Source organism: Macaca thibetana, chromosome 6 (genome assembly GCF_024542745.1).
Source record: "Macaca thibetana thibetana isolate TM-01 chromosome 6, ASM2454274v1, whole genome shotgun sequence".
Classification (NCBI taxonomy): Eukaryota; Metazoa; Chordata; class Mammalia; order Primates; family Cercopithecidae; genus Macaca; species Macaca thibetana.
In genome coordinates this window covers 154762529-154778362 of record NC_065583.1, presented here as the reverse complement: position 1 = coordinate 154778362, position 15834 = coordinate 154762529, and the positions used below count along the sequence as shown (strand labels likewise).

General features: G+C 36.1%; 1 protein-coding gene across 3 annotated transcripts in view; it reads right to left on the bottom strand.

The window, feature by feature from the left end:
- CDH12 (cadherin 12) overlaps window positions 1-15834 on the bottom strand; it is a 1138028-nt gene that overhangs the window by 56735 nt on the left and 1065459 nt on the right. For all 3 annotated transcript variants that reach the window (XM_050795514.1, XM_050795515.1, XM_050795513.1), the window contains one exon: window positions 2498-2751. In XM_050795514.1, coding sequence (XP_050651471.1) covers window positions 2498-2751 — 254 coding nt within the window. The remainder of the gene's footprint in view (window positions 1-2497; window positions 2752-15834) is intronic.

Below are 15834 nucleotides of genomic sequence, written 5' to 3'. Positions count from 1 at the left end.
GCATCACATAACTCTTCAGCTATGAGCATTCATAATTCTCCAAATCGAGGGAAGAATTCCAAATCACCCCAATAGTGATTTGATGTCACCAGGCTTGTGGAATGGCTGCTTCCATAATGATTTCAAACATTGGGCTCAATGCCTAGAAGAGACATTGGGGTAGAGTCGCCCAGTGGAGCACTGAGGGTGTGACCACTGCACATGAGTGAGGCTACTGCAGAGAGCCACAGCCTGGGTGGTGCCCCTCTGAGTGTGGGAGGTTATGCTGCCACCCTAGTGAGTCCAAAAGTGGGACATCCATTCTAGTGGACCTGCAAAATGAAGAATTGATCTAGAGAAAAATTATGTTTGACACTAAGGTTTGATGGAGTTTCCACTGTTAGGTTTTGGACTTACATTGGACGTCTCACCCCTCTCTTCTGTCCTCTTTCTCCCTCTTGGAATACGAATATCTTCACCATTGTATTTTGGAAACACGTAACTTATTTGGTTTCACAGATTCACAGCTGGAGAGGAATGTGGCCTCAGGATAAACTGTATCTTTTGTCTCACATTTGTTTGCTTTAGATAATATTTAGATGACACTTTGGATTTGAGTTAATACTGGAAGAAGTTGAGAGTTTTGGGGCTCTTAGGATGGATGCACTTTGCATGTAAAAAAGGCATAAATTTGGGGTGGGCAGAATTGGAATCTTATGAGCTGATATGTATCCCCCCAAATTCACATCTGGCAATCTTAAACCTCAATGTGATAGTATTAAAAGATGGGGCATTTGGGAGGTAATTAGTTCATCAGGATGGAGCCCTCATGAAGTTATTTTTACCATTACAAAAGGGACTATAGAGAGAGCTCTCTTTCTCTTTCTCCAGTGTCTGGAAACAAGGAGAAGATGACCACCTGCTGAAAAGGAAGCAGGTCCTCACCAGACGCCAGATCAGCTGGTCCCTTGATCTTGGACTGTCTAGCCTCCAGAACTGTGTTTGTAGCTTAAGTCACTCAGAGATATGGTTTGGCTCTGTGTCTCCACCAAAATCTCATCTCGAATTATAATCCCTACATGTTGAAGGAGGGTCCTAGTTAGTAGGTGATTGACTCACGGAGGTGGTTCCCCCATGCTTTTCTCATGATAGTGAGTGCGCTCTCACAAGATCTGATTATTGTATAAGTGTTTGACGGTTCCTCCTTCACACATTGTCTTTTGCCTGCCGCCATGTAAGATTCGCCTGCTTCCTTTTCCGCCATGATTGTAAGTTTCCCGAGGCCTCCCCAGCCATGTGGAACTGCGATTCAATTAAACCTCTTTACTTTTTAGATTACCCAGTCTCAGGGCAGTTCTTTATAGCAGTGTGAAAGCAGACTAATACATCCAGTATGCATTAATGGATTATAGCAGCTAGAGCTGACTGAGGTAGTATTCATGTAACTACAGGTGATGGATTCAGATAAATTCAAAGAGCAAGTTGCCTATGCTCTCAAGCCATTTCGTGAGATTTCACTATCTGCAATTACTGTGTTAAGGATACCACTGAAAACTTGATCCATTGTTTTAATCTTTACTTACCACATGGTGTAAAATCTTACAAGATATTTGTCTGTTGTATGTCAATAGAAGAGAGTGTTTTGCTTTAAAAACCTACTTAATGTTTTCTTATGTTGGTTCTTGCATATCAAGCTTCAATCATTTAGGGACAGAAGATTCAGAAACAAATCTCATACTTGTCTTTTAATCCGTTTCCCAACAGCTGTAGGCATGCAGCAGAAAATTCAAGCATACAATAGAATGAATGGGGGAAAAAAAGTCTCAAAACATACTGCTGGGTCAATGTATAAGTGAGGAAAAGGGAAATTGCATTGTCTTGATAGTACTAGTGGAATTTATGTGTTGAGAGAGTGGGAGAGAGATGAGCAGGAAGCAGTTCCTTGCAAAGTGTGTGCTTTGAGCAATTTCATAAATTCATTTTACTCTACGACTGACTCTAACTGTGCCTCTACTCATTTCACCTCAAACCCAGCAGACATGTTTTACACACTGGAAAAATGACATGCAAATTGCAATAACTTTTTCAAACACTAACTTTGTGTAAGGGGTCAGAAAGTTTAGACTAATTATAAAATGTATTAAATGTCTATTATACTCTAGGCACTTCCAAAGTATCTTAATATCACTAATTATGAGAATCATTCTCTAAAAGGTTATATTATTAAATCCCATTTCTACATGAAGAGTTGAGATTTGTTACCTTGAGTGACAGGAGAATCAGACCTCTAGTGGTTGTAACGCCACTAGTAAACATTGTTGCAATAGTTGATAATGTGTTTTCCCCCAAAATCCTATATCACTTCCTCTATTCTTATGTAAAGTTTTATGTTTTCAAGCATCATATTCTATAATTAAATCATCATGCAGTTTTGGACAGATAATTGGTTTTCTTGTTTTTGTTCTTGTTTTGTTTTGTTTTCCTGAGACGTAGAAAAGAAAATGTTTCCTTTTCTCACCTAACAGCACTGCTGCCTACATCCAGGTCTTGAGCAGTGACAGCGCCAATGATCGTCCCGACCGGAGTGTCTTCGTAAACCTCCATGGTGTAGAGCGGCTTGCTGAAAACCGGCGGCTCATCTACGTCCAGCACGCTGATCTTCACCGTCGCTGTGTCTTTAAACGGGCCCGCCGAGTGAAACCGGTGGTCAAGGTGAAGGTTGGAAGCCTCAACTTTGAAAGTGTATGCCTTCTTTGTTTCAAAATCTAAAGGCTGTAGCGAGGACAAATTAAGAATAAGGAGTACATTTATGTAGAATGTGACAGAAAGGGTCAACATTACTTCAGAGCAATTTGCAAATTATTACCAATTGTATTGGTTTAAAATTTTCATTTTTCTTCATAATTAGTGGGTAAGGGCAGTACAAGGAATTTTTATTTTTTTGAAAGTCTCTTCCTCTCGCCCAGGCTGGAGCTCAGTGGCGCGATCTCGGCTCACTGCAACTTCCGCCTCCTCCGGGGTTCAAGCGATTCTCCTGCCTCAGTCTCCCGAGTAGCTGGGATTACAGGCGCGCGCCACCATGCCCGGCTAATTTTTGTGTTTTTAGTAGAGACAGGGCTTCAACATGTTGGCCAGGCTGGTCTCGAATTCCTGACCTCAGGTGATCCACCCACCTCGGCCTCCCAAAGTGCTGGGATTACAGGCGCAAGGTAAACATTTTAAGAAAAGAATCACCTCCATGTAGAAGTTTCTGGGTAACTTGTAAAGATCATCAGTTGCAAATGTTTTTTTTTTTTCCTTAAAAATCACATCATTTACATGCAGACATACACATGCTAGGTAGGGTTTAATCATTTTACATGAGCAAAGTTAAAACAGCAAGAGAACAGATGTTCAGGGAAGCATTTCTCTGCTCTTATCCAATACTGACATCTAGTGGAACAAAGCAATGATTAAAAAAAAACTGAATAAAAATGAAATAGGATCATTGAAGATATTCCAGATTCTAGCTGCAAATTTGGTATTGGAAAAGTGGTCCCATGAAAACTCCATATTTTGTTGTCTTATTTTATGGCATCTTATATTAAACACTTTTGGATGTCTACATCTTTTCTTTTTTTTACTAGTAAATGTCTGTATCAGTATTTAAAAGCATACATATTGCTAATTTAAAAATAGTTTTGCTTTTTGTGTGTTCTCAGAACCGTATATATAAATTATGGGCACTGTAACACATCATCAATACACATTACCAAGAATTGGGGCTTTCAGTATCAATATATATGACCAAATTAGAAAAGGCTGTGAAACATAATATAATATAGGAAGTCATTTTCTATGGAGTCACGGATGCTCAATTTTAGCTTATCACTGCTTACTTGCACCCTCACTGTAAACATTAATTTTATGTCTGCAATAACTGAAAATATACTATTCCTGAAATATGGTGCTGCTGTGGTGCTTTGTTTAAGTGATAATTTTAAGGTCAATGGCACTGGCCTCTCATCATCTAAGAAAATCTGAGACAGCACGAATTTAACATTAACATAGTGATTTTCTAGGACCTTTAAAAATTTCTGTTTTCTAAAGGAATTCCCTCAAGTCTGATTCCAATGAGTTGCTAATTGTAGCGTCAGTACCTGTTTCTTTACTGTAGTACACCTGGGGAAAATAAAGGAAGGATATTTTTCTCCTTCTAAGATATGATTGTTTTATGCATTTCCTCTGAGGAACAAAAACGAAAAAAAATCAGTTTTAAATCTTCAAAAACTCTCACAATTTCATGGAATTTATTGTAACAAAATAGCAATTTCACTTGAATATGACATCATTCTCTTTCACCGTACTTTTTTATGCAGCAGGAACTATATTTATTAATTCCCTATAGGTATTCCTTTTATTTATCGTACTTTTATTCATGTGTTTACCTGCTTTGTAATCAATGCTTTCTTTTTACCTTTCTATATTTTAATTTGCTCACCTCATACCTGTTAACTTATAATATTGATCTCCTTTCATTTTCATGTTTCCCCTGTTAGAAATTTTGATTTCTCTTAATACCTATATAAGCAAAGAATAGTACGCATAAGATGCGATGGTTGATCATATGGCCTTTGATTACTATATACTTTAACTTTGAACCAAGGATAATGATAGTCCCTCCCTATAACTGATCCCCTCCTTGTTCCTGGGCCAAAACCACGTCTGTAAAACTAAAGAAAGGCCACAAGATTAGGATTATGACAGTGGCCTGAATTCTGCTAAAACATAGGTCGTTTCTATAATCTGTTACTGCTCAAGAATCATGTGATTAGAGGTCACAAGATTTGTAACTTCCCTAATTGCCCCTACAGATTACATCACTATTGCAGAATGTAAGATTGGTCTTTTGAGATGATTTTCACTCTAACCCCACCCAGATTTGTGGCATATGACTCAAAGAGTCCTATGGCTCCCTGCCCAGAGATGGACTCAGCACGGGGGGACTATATTTTACACCCTTACGATGTCATCCCCAACCAATCAGCAGCACCCATTTGCTAGTCCCTTGCCCATCAAACTATCCTTGAAAAACCTTAACCTCTGGGCCGATCTGAGTAACAACTCTATCTTCTGCATGGCTAGCCTAGTGTCAGGTAAGCTCTTTACTGCAGTCCCATTGTCTCAGTGAATTGGTTTTGTCTGTGCAATGGGCAGGAAGAGCCCATTGGGGTATTACAGCACCACTTTCTCTGTTCTTACTTTGTTGAAGCCCAGGTCACAAAAAACTAAATGAAATGTTAAATGCCAAAGGATTTTCTCATTTCAAAGGGAAATAAGCAATTTTTGGCATAAATTATAAGAGAATAGCTGCCTGGGCTCTTCCAGGGCTCCTCACGCTTCCAGATAATGTTGAGTGGAAACGGATAGCTATGGTTATAGATATTTTGAGGAATTTGAAAAAATGATAGTTGCAGCAGGCAGAATTCTAAGATGCTCCCAATATTCCTGCCCCCAATGACCTATACTCTGTGTGCAATGACTCTGCCATTGATTGTGTGAGAGGCCTGTAAATTAAATGATATCTCACTCACATAAACTTATTAAGTTTTATGGCAACATAAGTTGTGCAGATATAATTAGGGTCCCTAATCACTTGACATTGAGTTCATTAAGAGATATTTTACTTGAGAGGTGTGACCCCTTAAAAGAAACGGGTGATGCAGATGTCTAGAAATGTTATATCTGAAAAAAAGAGAGAGGATCGCCCAATGATGCTCCTTTGATCAGCCTAAAGCTTGAATACTGTGTTTTGTTAAAGAAATCAGACTCAAGAAAAGACAACTTGTTGCAAGACTAGAATGATAAAATATTACCAAAGTCAAAATAAGAAACCACTACAATTACTGAGTGTGTTTAGATGGAATGAAGAAGATCAAGGCAAGGAAAGACATACATTTTCAAATACTTGAAGGGTCATTATGTTGATATTACTTAGGATTATTCTTTATGCCTCTGAGTGGTAAATTAATAGAAATTTGAGTTATTAAGAAGAGTAATTTAGGTTAGAAAAAGGAGAAATCCTCTAATAAATAAAATCATTCTATAGTGAATTTAAACACACACACACACACACACATAGATGTTTTACGAGGTGGCAAGGCTTGAGATGCATACTGTGAGGATGGGAAAATGAAAACATAAATAAGACTTGCCTTTCAATTCATTCAAAAAATTAAAGAATATTGCCATCTTGCTTAATGAATGAGTTTGAAGAAGTACCAAGTTCTCTATAACTACATGTGTTTAAAAGAAATTGAATATGTTAGAAGCTGTCAGAGAGAGAATGATGTATAAGATAGAAGCGTGCACTAGCTAATTCAAATTAAGGAACGTATAAAAATATATTTTCTGTTTTTCCAAACTCTAAACGCTCTATAAGTGTTAAACAACGTAAGTTGTCTATGATAGATATCCTTAACTTATAGTATAAGAATACTTTGATTTTTATCACCTTAGGGTTCCTTTTGCCTAGAAAGCAAATTGAGCTGATCTGGCTCATACTAACTCCCTTTTTTTAGGCAAAAATTAACTTCTATCTTAGAATGTAAACGTTACTACCAATCATTCCCCATTTCCCTCTCTATTTTCTCACATGTGGAAATACTTCCGATTACCTATATGATTTGGCAAATTCTTTCTAGATAAGATCTTAATTTTTTTTCCCTACTTGATTACACACTACTGTTAGCTGGATAATCTTGACTCTCTACTGGTAACTCCTTTTCAAGCCAGACACAAAAGGAGAATTTTGAAACCTTTAAAAGAGATGAGCTGTATTCCATGCCTTTTAAGAACCTCTGACCTATCACAGCAGGCAAATATCTGGTTGTCAGGGAGATAGAGTGAGATAAAAGAATCCTTCTGTACATACACATTTTTGCAACTGAAAACTTATAGCCTGTAGTGATCAAAGAACGAAAGAAAATTGTAAGAGAAATGCCACCATAGTCTCCTAGGTGGACTTAGTTCTTCGTGACCCTGACCTTTAGGCAATCCCACTTTACAAAATGGTATATAGCTCAGAAAGGGCAAAGAGAATCAGCAGTGATCCCTCTCTAATTGACTTCACCTACCCATCTGACTGACTACCTTCCATTTTTGCAGGGAATGAACTCTAGTTTCACAATCAATAAAAATCCCAGCATTTGAAATAAATATAGAATAAATAGGATTCCTTTCAGTGCTAGAAAATGAATCATATTCTACAATAGACATACATTATTGTGAAGCTGAACTAATTTATCTCTTGCACAATAAACAGAAAACTTTGTGGCACTGCTTGGAGCCCATTTAATGGTTATGAATCTTTCCAAGGGGCAGAAATGATTGACTAAAGAGAATGTAGTTGAGCAGCTTCTTTCTCTTTAGGTTGTTTCTATAAGGGAAGATTAGTGGCACCAGAATGTTCAGGAAACAATTCATCTTATCGAATTGTGCAGTAAGAACCACAACTATAGAGAAATAAAGTATGATATACTCAGTTGCTCTCCAGAGATTCAACGGAGGAATTGGGGAAGGGGGGAGTTTTGCTTCTTTGTTTTTTGCCACTGAAGGAAATAAAAAATATTTTACCCCCAAATGTATTTCTCTGATGGATTTTGAAATGTCTGCCACAGGGCCAGAAAATATAAGTGGACTTGCAAAGCTGTCTTTTGTGGAAGAAAAATTGCATCTGTAAAGAATTTCCATTAATGTAGGCAGGTCTTTTCTATGCCTTTCCCAGACCTAGGAGCCAATGAGAGCCTGACAGTTTTAAAAGTCTGAAAATAAATAAGTATCACCAATTTTCTCTGAGCGAGGTTTCATTTACATAACAAGTGGCTTTGCTAACCAAGCCACTTCCTTTCTCCCTCTCATAACCTTTCTTGCCACTAAACCTGATTTACCAAGACAACCTGATTTTGTCCATGCTTTGGGCCACCATTCTTTCTGTAACCTTGAGATGGTAATTAGATTCTGTAACTTATTGGAAAATTGGGTCTTCATTCTGAAGGCGCCTGTGTATACATGTTAAATAATTTGTTTGCCTTTTATTATTAATCAATCTGCCTCATGTCAGTAATTTTTCAGCAAACCTTTTGTGGCCCAAGAGGCTATGCCTCCCACACGGAAAACACCTTTGCAAAGATTATGACAGTGAGGGAAGTCTAGCATGGCAGACGCCATCTTGCTTTGAGCCTCACAGGCTTAAAATCTTTGCTCATTCCTTGGCATAGCCCAAGCTAACCATGGAATTTAGTTTATACTTTAACTTTGAACCAAGGATGATAATAGTCCCTCCCTATAACTGATCCCCTCCTTGTTCCTGGGCCAAAACCACGTTTACAAAACTAAAGAAAGGCCACAAGATTAGGATTATGACAGTGACCTTAATTCTGCTAAAACATAGGTAGTTTCTATAATCTCTTACTGCTCAGGAATCATGTGATCAGAGGTCACGAGATTTGTAACTTCCCTAATTGCCCATACAGATAACATCACGATTACAGAATCTAAGATTGGTCTTTTGACATGTTTTTCACTCTAACCCCACCCAAATTTGCAGCATACGACTCAACTAGTCCTATGGCTCCCTGCCCAGAGATGGACTCAGCACGGGGGGACTATATTTTACACCCTTAACGATGTCATCCCCAACCAATCAGCAGCACCCATTTGCTAGTCCCTTACTTATCAAACTATCCTTGAAAAACTTTAACCTCTGGACCTTCAGTGAGACTGATCTGAGTAACAACTCTGTCTTCCACATGGCTAGCCTAGTGTCAGGTAAGCTCTTTACTGCAGTCCCATTGTCTCAGTGAATTGGTTTTGTCTGTGCAATGGGCAGGAAGAGCCCATTGGGGTATTACAGCACCACTTTCTCTGTTCTTACTTTGCTGAAATCCAGGTCACAAAAAACTAAATGAAATGTTAAATGCCAAAGGATTTTCTCATTTCAAAGGGAAATAAGCAATTTTTGGCATAAATTATAAGAGAATAGCTGCCTGGGCTCTTCCAGGGCTCCTCACGCTTCCAGATAATGTTGAGTGGAAACGGATAGCTATGGTTATAGATATTTTGAGGAATTTGAAAAAATGATAGTTGCAGCAGGCAGAATTCTAAGATGCTCCCAATATTCCTGCCCCCGGTGACCTATACTCTGTGTGCAATGACTCTGCCATTGATTGTGTGAGAGGCCTGTAAATTAAATGATATCTCACTCACATAAACTTATTAAGTTTTATGGCAACATAAGTTGTGCAGATACAATTAGGGTCCCTAATCACTTGACATTGAGCTAATTAAGAGAGATTTTACTTGAAAGGTGTAACCTAACCAGGAGACCCCTTAAAAGAAAGGGGTGATGCAGATGCTTTTTGTCCTGCCTTATAAGATGTAAATTTGTCATTATAGGAGATTATATGGCAAGTGCTCAAGGGGTGCCTGTGGGAACTGAAACCTGATATTTGGCAAGAGCTAACAAAATTGTCATAAGAGCCACAAGGAAGTAGTAATTACCACAAAAACAAAACAAAACAAAACACACACAATGACAATACAAAACAAACAGCCACGAGGACCTGGCTCCGCTAGGAACCAGTAAGGTTATAAAAGACTCCAAGACTCAGATTGGATCTTAGCCCCAATCACGCCTTGATGTCTGCCCAAAAGACCCGAGCAAAGGAAGCAGTTATACCATATTATGACTCACTGTAGCCGTGGTTTTGTCCCTCTTTACTTTTTAGTCTTCTGTATTACTTCAATTTTTATAGTAAGCCTATATTATTTTTACCAACACAGGAAAGCCATCACTTTTAGGAAAATATATCCTTGAGTGATAAGGCTCTACACGCTCAATTATCTAGTAGGTCTTAATAGGCAATGGGAAGGAATACTGTCAATGAATGCAAATGATTTGAGGATGTAGGCTTATCAGAAACAGACTAGATTCTTTCTAAGACAAGCAGTTAGAAAACAGATTTATACCAGGCTGAACCAGGATGCACAGACACTAGGAGCAAGCTCTTATAAATAGGTTTATTACACCAGGCTGAACAATAAAGATAAGATGTTCAGAAGAGGCATCATTTTAATGAAAAAGCAGGCTTGCTAAAACTTAGTGTTATGATCAATATAGTAGTCAATTCTTGTCTGGGAAGAGATGTGGGAGAGTTTATGCATATCTCATCATCATTGACAAAAGGTTGCAACTCAATATTTTATGTAAAAGAGCTGGTACTTGATGAACACAAGTTGCCACTATATCAGGTGAGAATGTCTCTCTAACAAAGGGAAAACAATGAAATGCAGTGAGTTTTAAAATGTAGATTTTAGTTTGGACAAAATTTCAACACCATTTGTTAGAAAATTAAAAATATATAAGCTTATAAGAAAGGTAGAATTACTAGGCAAAAAGTGTTTGTAAACAAAAATATTTAAATGAAGAAACATCCATTTTATATAACTTATCTTTAAAAATATTTGTAACAAAAGTATTTATTAGAAATGCACTAAATTTTTCTGTGGACAAGTTATTACTATACTTTAGTGTTTTGCAGCACTGCAAAATTTTCATAGTTTTAACAAATTATCTTAAGAATCTTAGTCATTATAGTAATACCTGTATTTTAGTGTTAATTTTTGGAATAAATTTAGTAACCAAGATAAACAAAAAACAAACAAAACAAAACAAAAAAGAATTGCAAGAAACTCTAGTGCTTCTAGACATAGGTTTTTAGTGATGTTTTCCCTCAAAAATTACAGAGGGTTTCATCATATATTATAAATGCTAAAATAAAATATGTGTGTCATATACTCACACAGTATAAATCATGAATATCAGGGGAGGCCTGTTTCTTTTCTAACATGTATTGTTGTACACAATAATTGGAAGTATGCTCTTTCTAAACATATACTATGACTTACAGCAAGCTGTGTGACTTTGAAAAATTATCTTCCTTCTTTGAGCTTCAGATTTCCTGTTAGTAGAATCAGTAAAACATATTTTTCTAAATACTTTGCAAAACATTCCAAACTTTACATGCTATTTGAATAAAAAGAAAAATAATGTATCAGAAATGAAAACAGTAAAGCAACAGAGGATATTTGTTCTTTTAGTTGACAACAATTTTAAACATCTTATATATTTCAGACATTTCCTTACTGATGGGAAAATAAACACAGATATGGAAAAGTGCCTCCAGGGGCTTAAAATAGAGTAGGAAGAATCAGTTGTATTTTAAATATGAGAGCCATGTAAGTATCATAGATACTTTGACAGAAATGTTGATATTTGGGGACAGAATTAAGGAGTGATCAACTTTGCCTGAGGGACTATAGGAAGCCTTTGTTGAGAGGTAAGGAAGAAAAATGTTAAAGAATGTATAAGAATTCATGAAGATACTGATATAGGACAGGGAGTTCTATGCAGAAGGAGGAGAACCACAATACCACTGGTAGACATTGCAATGAATTTGGTGTACTTGGAATGTAGCTTGTATATGTGTGTGTATGCAGAAGATAGTAATAGAAAATGCACTCTTTGATTTTTATCTTTCTATCAATGGGACTAGAAAAGGATTTAAGTAAGATGAACAGGTTTCTATCTAAACATCTAAATAGGTTTCTTTCATTCCCTCTTGAATAACAAGATTTGTTGGAGGAAAATAATGTGTGAGGCTGGGAGAATAGCCATTGCAGTGCCAAAAAGGAGTCAAGAAGAGGGTTTTATGGCAAATTCATAGGTGGAGAAAGGAAAATTTTAACCTGAGTTCTGGAAAAATCAACAACCAGCCTTTGTGCCCTATTTGGCAAGGGGACATCAATAGGAATGGAAATGGCATTAGAAAAATCATAGATTTTTGCTTTAAGAAACTGGAAAGGAGAAAACATGAGTAGGCAGACTTTTGTTGGGGGCAAAGAAAGAACTCAGCTTTAGGCAGTGAGTTTGAAAAGTCTATGGCATGTGCAGTTAGAACTGTCTACAAGACTACAGAAAAATCTGCAGTGGTTATGTTGATTTGGGGCTAAGTTACAGTTGATGAGACTGTTTAGGGAAACTAGGCCAGGTATTACAAAAGAAGGTGAAGACAAATATTTAGAAAAGTAGAAACATAACACTTATAGAAACAATGGTATTTATGTGTTTTTTCTTTAATTAGGTACATTAGTGTGGCTAAAAATAGCAGTATTTTAAACTTAAACTGAAGCATATATATTTGGCTATCTAAAATATTCCAAATTTTATTAGCATTTTGTTCTTAAGAGTTATTCAGAAATTAACCACATGATGGTGCTATGCTACCAAATCATATGACATGAACTAAGTCATTTGTTAAGAGCGAAAAAAGAAAAAGAGTTATATTGATTATCGGGTAAATATAAAGTATACATGCCCAGTGGGACCAATGGGCACCTTAGTCTATTTGTTAAAAGGCTCCTTGTGAAGAGCAATATCATTTATCTCATATGTTTTCAGGGAAAAAGAAAAATTCTGCCTTCGATTTAATGTGATCACACAGTTATGTTAATTTGAAATAAACTAATATTGCCAAGTAACATCAACATGGTAAACACTGTTTTCAATTCCAAAAAAGCTTTACTTTTTAAAAAATAAATAGGAAATCACTTCACCACTCTTCATTTTAAACAGTTTCCAAGAGAAACTTTTGTAGAAATGGTAGAGAACTGTTCGAAAAATTATACAGGATATTAGATTATTATTTTGGATAACTTTAGTATCCACTTAATTATTTTAATTATTTAAATTTTACAATCACTTTGAAGAAAATTCAAGTGCTTCTATAACCATATTTGGATTTTGAGTTGTTGAAAACTTTTAATTCATGCAACTTATTATTCATATTTATGTATAAGAAGTATATATTTTATTCCCATTTATTTAGTAGCAAAAAAACACTAGTGACTAAACACAAATTTCATTTAGGTTTTCACTAAGAATGAAGTTGTTGAATTTAGAAACTCTTATTCTGTCATTGTAAATGTAGCTCACCTCTTAATTTCGAGACAATTTGAATTTTTTAAAAAAACTTTATTCTGATTTTATTAGTGTTTTATTGCTATAATACTTAATACCGTATAGGACAAGTTCTTTTTTTTTTTTTTTTTTTTTTTTTTGTAGTTTTCTCAGAGTAGTAGGATGTGAGGGTGGAATAAAGGCAGTTTTTATTTTGTTTTGTTTTGTTTTGTTTTACCAATATCTTATGCCTTGGAGCAATTTATAAAACTTCATAATGTTCCTCTGAATTCAAAGTGTCGCAGTGAAATGGCGTTCTGTCACAGTGCTCATAAAGTGAATCAAAGTTAAGGTTAATAAAATAAATAAAAATGCCTTTCTTCAGTCTTTTCAGTTCATGTAAACCTGACCATCATTTTTGTTTCCTCAAGCCCTCCCTCTATACAGGAAATAGAGGAGAAAATAGTAAAAGAGAAGCAAATAAAAGATTTTGAAGATAAAACAATAATAACAATATGTACTTCAGATCATTAGCATTTTAATGTATTCTTAAGTGCGTTAAAAAGAGAAAAACTCTGAAAACAAAGCATATCATGCCTCATTCCTCTATTGCAGCTCAAAATCTGTTAGCTAGAAAATTAAAATAACTGGTGTTTAAAAAAGGACTACATATTCAAATGTAGAATATATATTTGGGACTTTCTAAATGCATTTAGTATACTTAAAATGTAATTTCTGTGTGAATCTGATTTTATGTCAGAATTCTTGTATTGCAATATTGAAAGGGAAATCTTAACAAACAATTTAAGATCATTCTGGATCTGCAACACTACTGTTGATGTTTACATTCACAATTATTGTGATACACCTAATTCTTTAAGGATTACTAATGATAGTTGCCAAGATAAAGTTTTCTGAGAACTTATTGTATATATGCTTTAGTGTTATTTTACAGTCTTTACCCAAAACATTCTGTATTTTAAAAATTGTAGTTGTTTCAATTGATTTTGAATTTTTATGGACTTTATTCAATGAGATATTTTCTCATATTTTTGTCAAGTCATACTGTCATGTTTAATTGAGTGACGTATCTATGTGTTGCTATGTGTGTACAAACACAATACACAATACAATATATACAATAGATAGGTGGATAGTTTTTAAGTTTCATTACAAAAATGTCCTGAATTTTTTTTAAAGACTCAATAGATGCAGGGTACAGGTTACAATTTTCTAATAGAACAATAAGTTAGTGTAGGGGATTGCCTCTAGTGGATCCATATTTAGAGATGAAAGCAAATTACACACTGAAAGAAAATCCATGTGTTTTATTAGGCTCTGAAGTCCTGAAATGCTTGGTGTAATTTACCAGATGATGATAATATTTATACAAATATGTTTTGGCTGTTCCTTTAAAATTTATTTAGAATCTCACAATCTCTCACCATCTCTGTCACTATACCATCACATTCCACATTTCTACCAGTTTCCTGGATCACTTCTATGGTCTCTTAACTGAGCTATTGCTCTCATTATTTCCTAGTTATTATTGTCTTCAGACAACCAGAGTCACCTGGGTCTACAAGAGTAAGTTGAGGCTGGGCACGGTGGCTCATGCCTGTAATGCCAGCACTTTGGGAGGCCAAGGCGGGTGGATCTCCTGAGGTCAGGAGTTCAAGACCAGCCTGACCAACATGGTGAAACCCCGTCTCTATTAAAAATACAAAAAATTAGCCAGACGTGTTGGCAGGCACCTGTAATCCCAGCTACTCGGGGGGCTGAGACACGAGAATCGCTTGAACCCAGGAGACGGAGGTTGTAGTGAGTCGAGATCCCTCTGTTGCACTCCAACCTGGGCAACAAGAACAAAACTCCATATCAAAAAAAAAAAAAAAAAAAGAGTAAAGGTGATCGTACACTCAACATGGGCTCTCTATATCATGATCTGTTAATAATTCAACACCTTTGCCTGGTCTACAGGGCTCTCCCTGGCGAGCCCTTCATCTCTGGCCAAGGGCCTCTTCCTTCACTGCACTCCAGCCCCACTGGCCTTCTTGCCTAGTACACTCCCAATTCAGAGATTTTGAAATTGCTGCTCAAACTTTTAGGAACTCACATCCCCCAGATACCACATGGTCAGGTTTTTGCTCATATTCCCTTCTAATAAAGAAGCCTTTTTTTATTTTTCACCTCACTGTAAGATACTCTCCACCCTCCACATGCCTTGTACCCCTTCACCCTGCTTTAAGTCTTTCTAGCTTGAATTCATCGCTGCTGAAAGTGATTTCTAATTTGTGTATCTTCTCACATCCTCAGTTGAATGGAAACTGTTTGAGTGCGGGGAGTGTGTCTATTGAGTTCACTGCCCTATCTCCATAGTGGAGTCTGGAAAACAGTGACTGCTTCCAAAATAACTGTTGAATGAAGTAGTGAAAGTTATGGACATTGAGCTTTATTTAGATAATGAATTTCAGGCCAGTAAAATGGACAACAATGATTAATCCACCACAGGAGAAAAGAGAAGAGTGTGTGTGTGTGTGTGTGTGTGTGTGTGTGCTTTTTTATTTGCAGATATACTTTCAAGATTATCTACCCTATCTAAATCTATTTTAATACAAGTGTTATATAATTTTGCATATTTCAATTTTAATACAGTTAAGAAGTATAAAAATTCTAAATAAATTAAACACAATAAATACAAAAAATAAATAACATGACTCATTCTCTGTAGATCTTTCATAATGAAAAAGGCAGGTATGTTCTTATTGCTTTCATGATAGTTGAACTTATATAACTGAATGATTACTTTCAAAGATTAATGCTTTGATATTATAAGATAAAGAATTATTATTAAACCA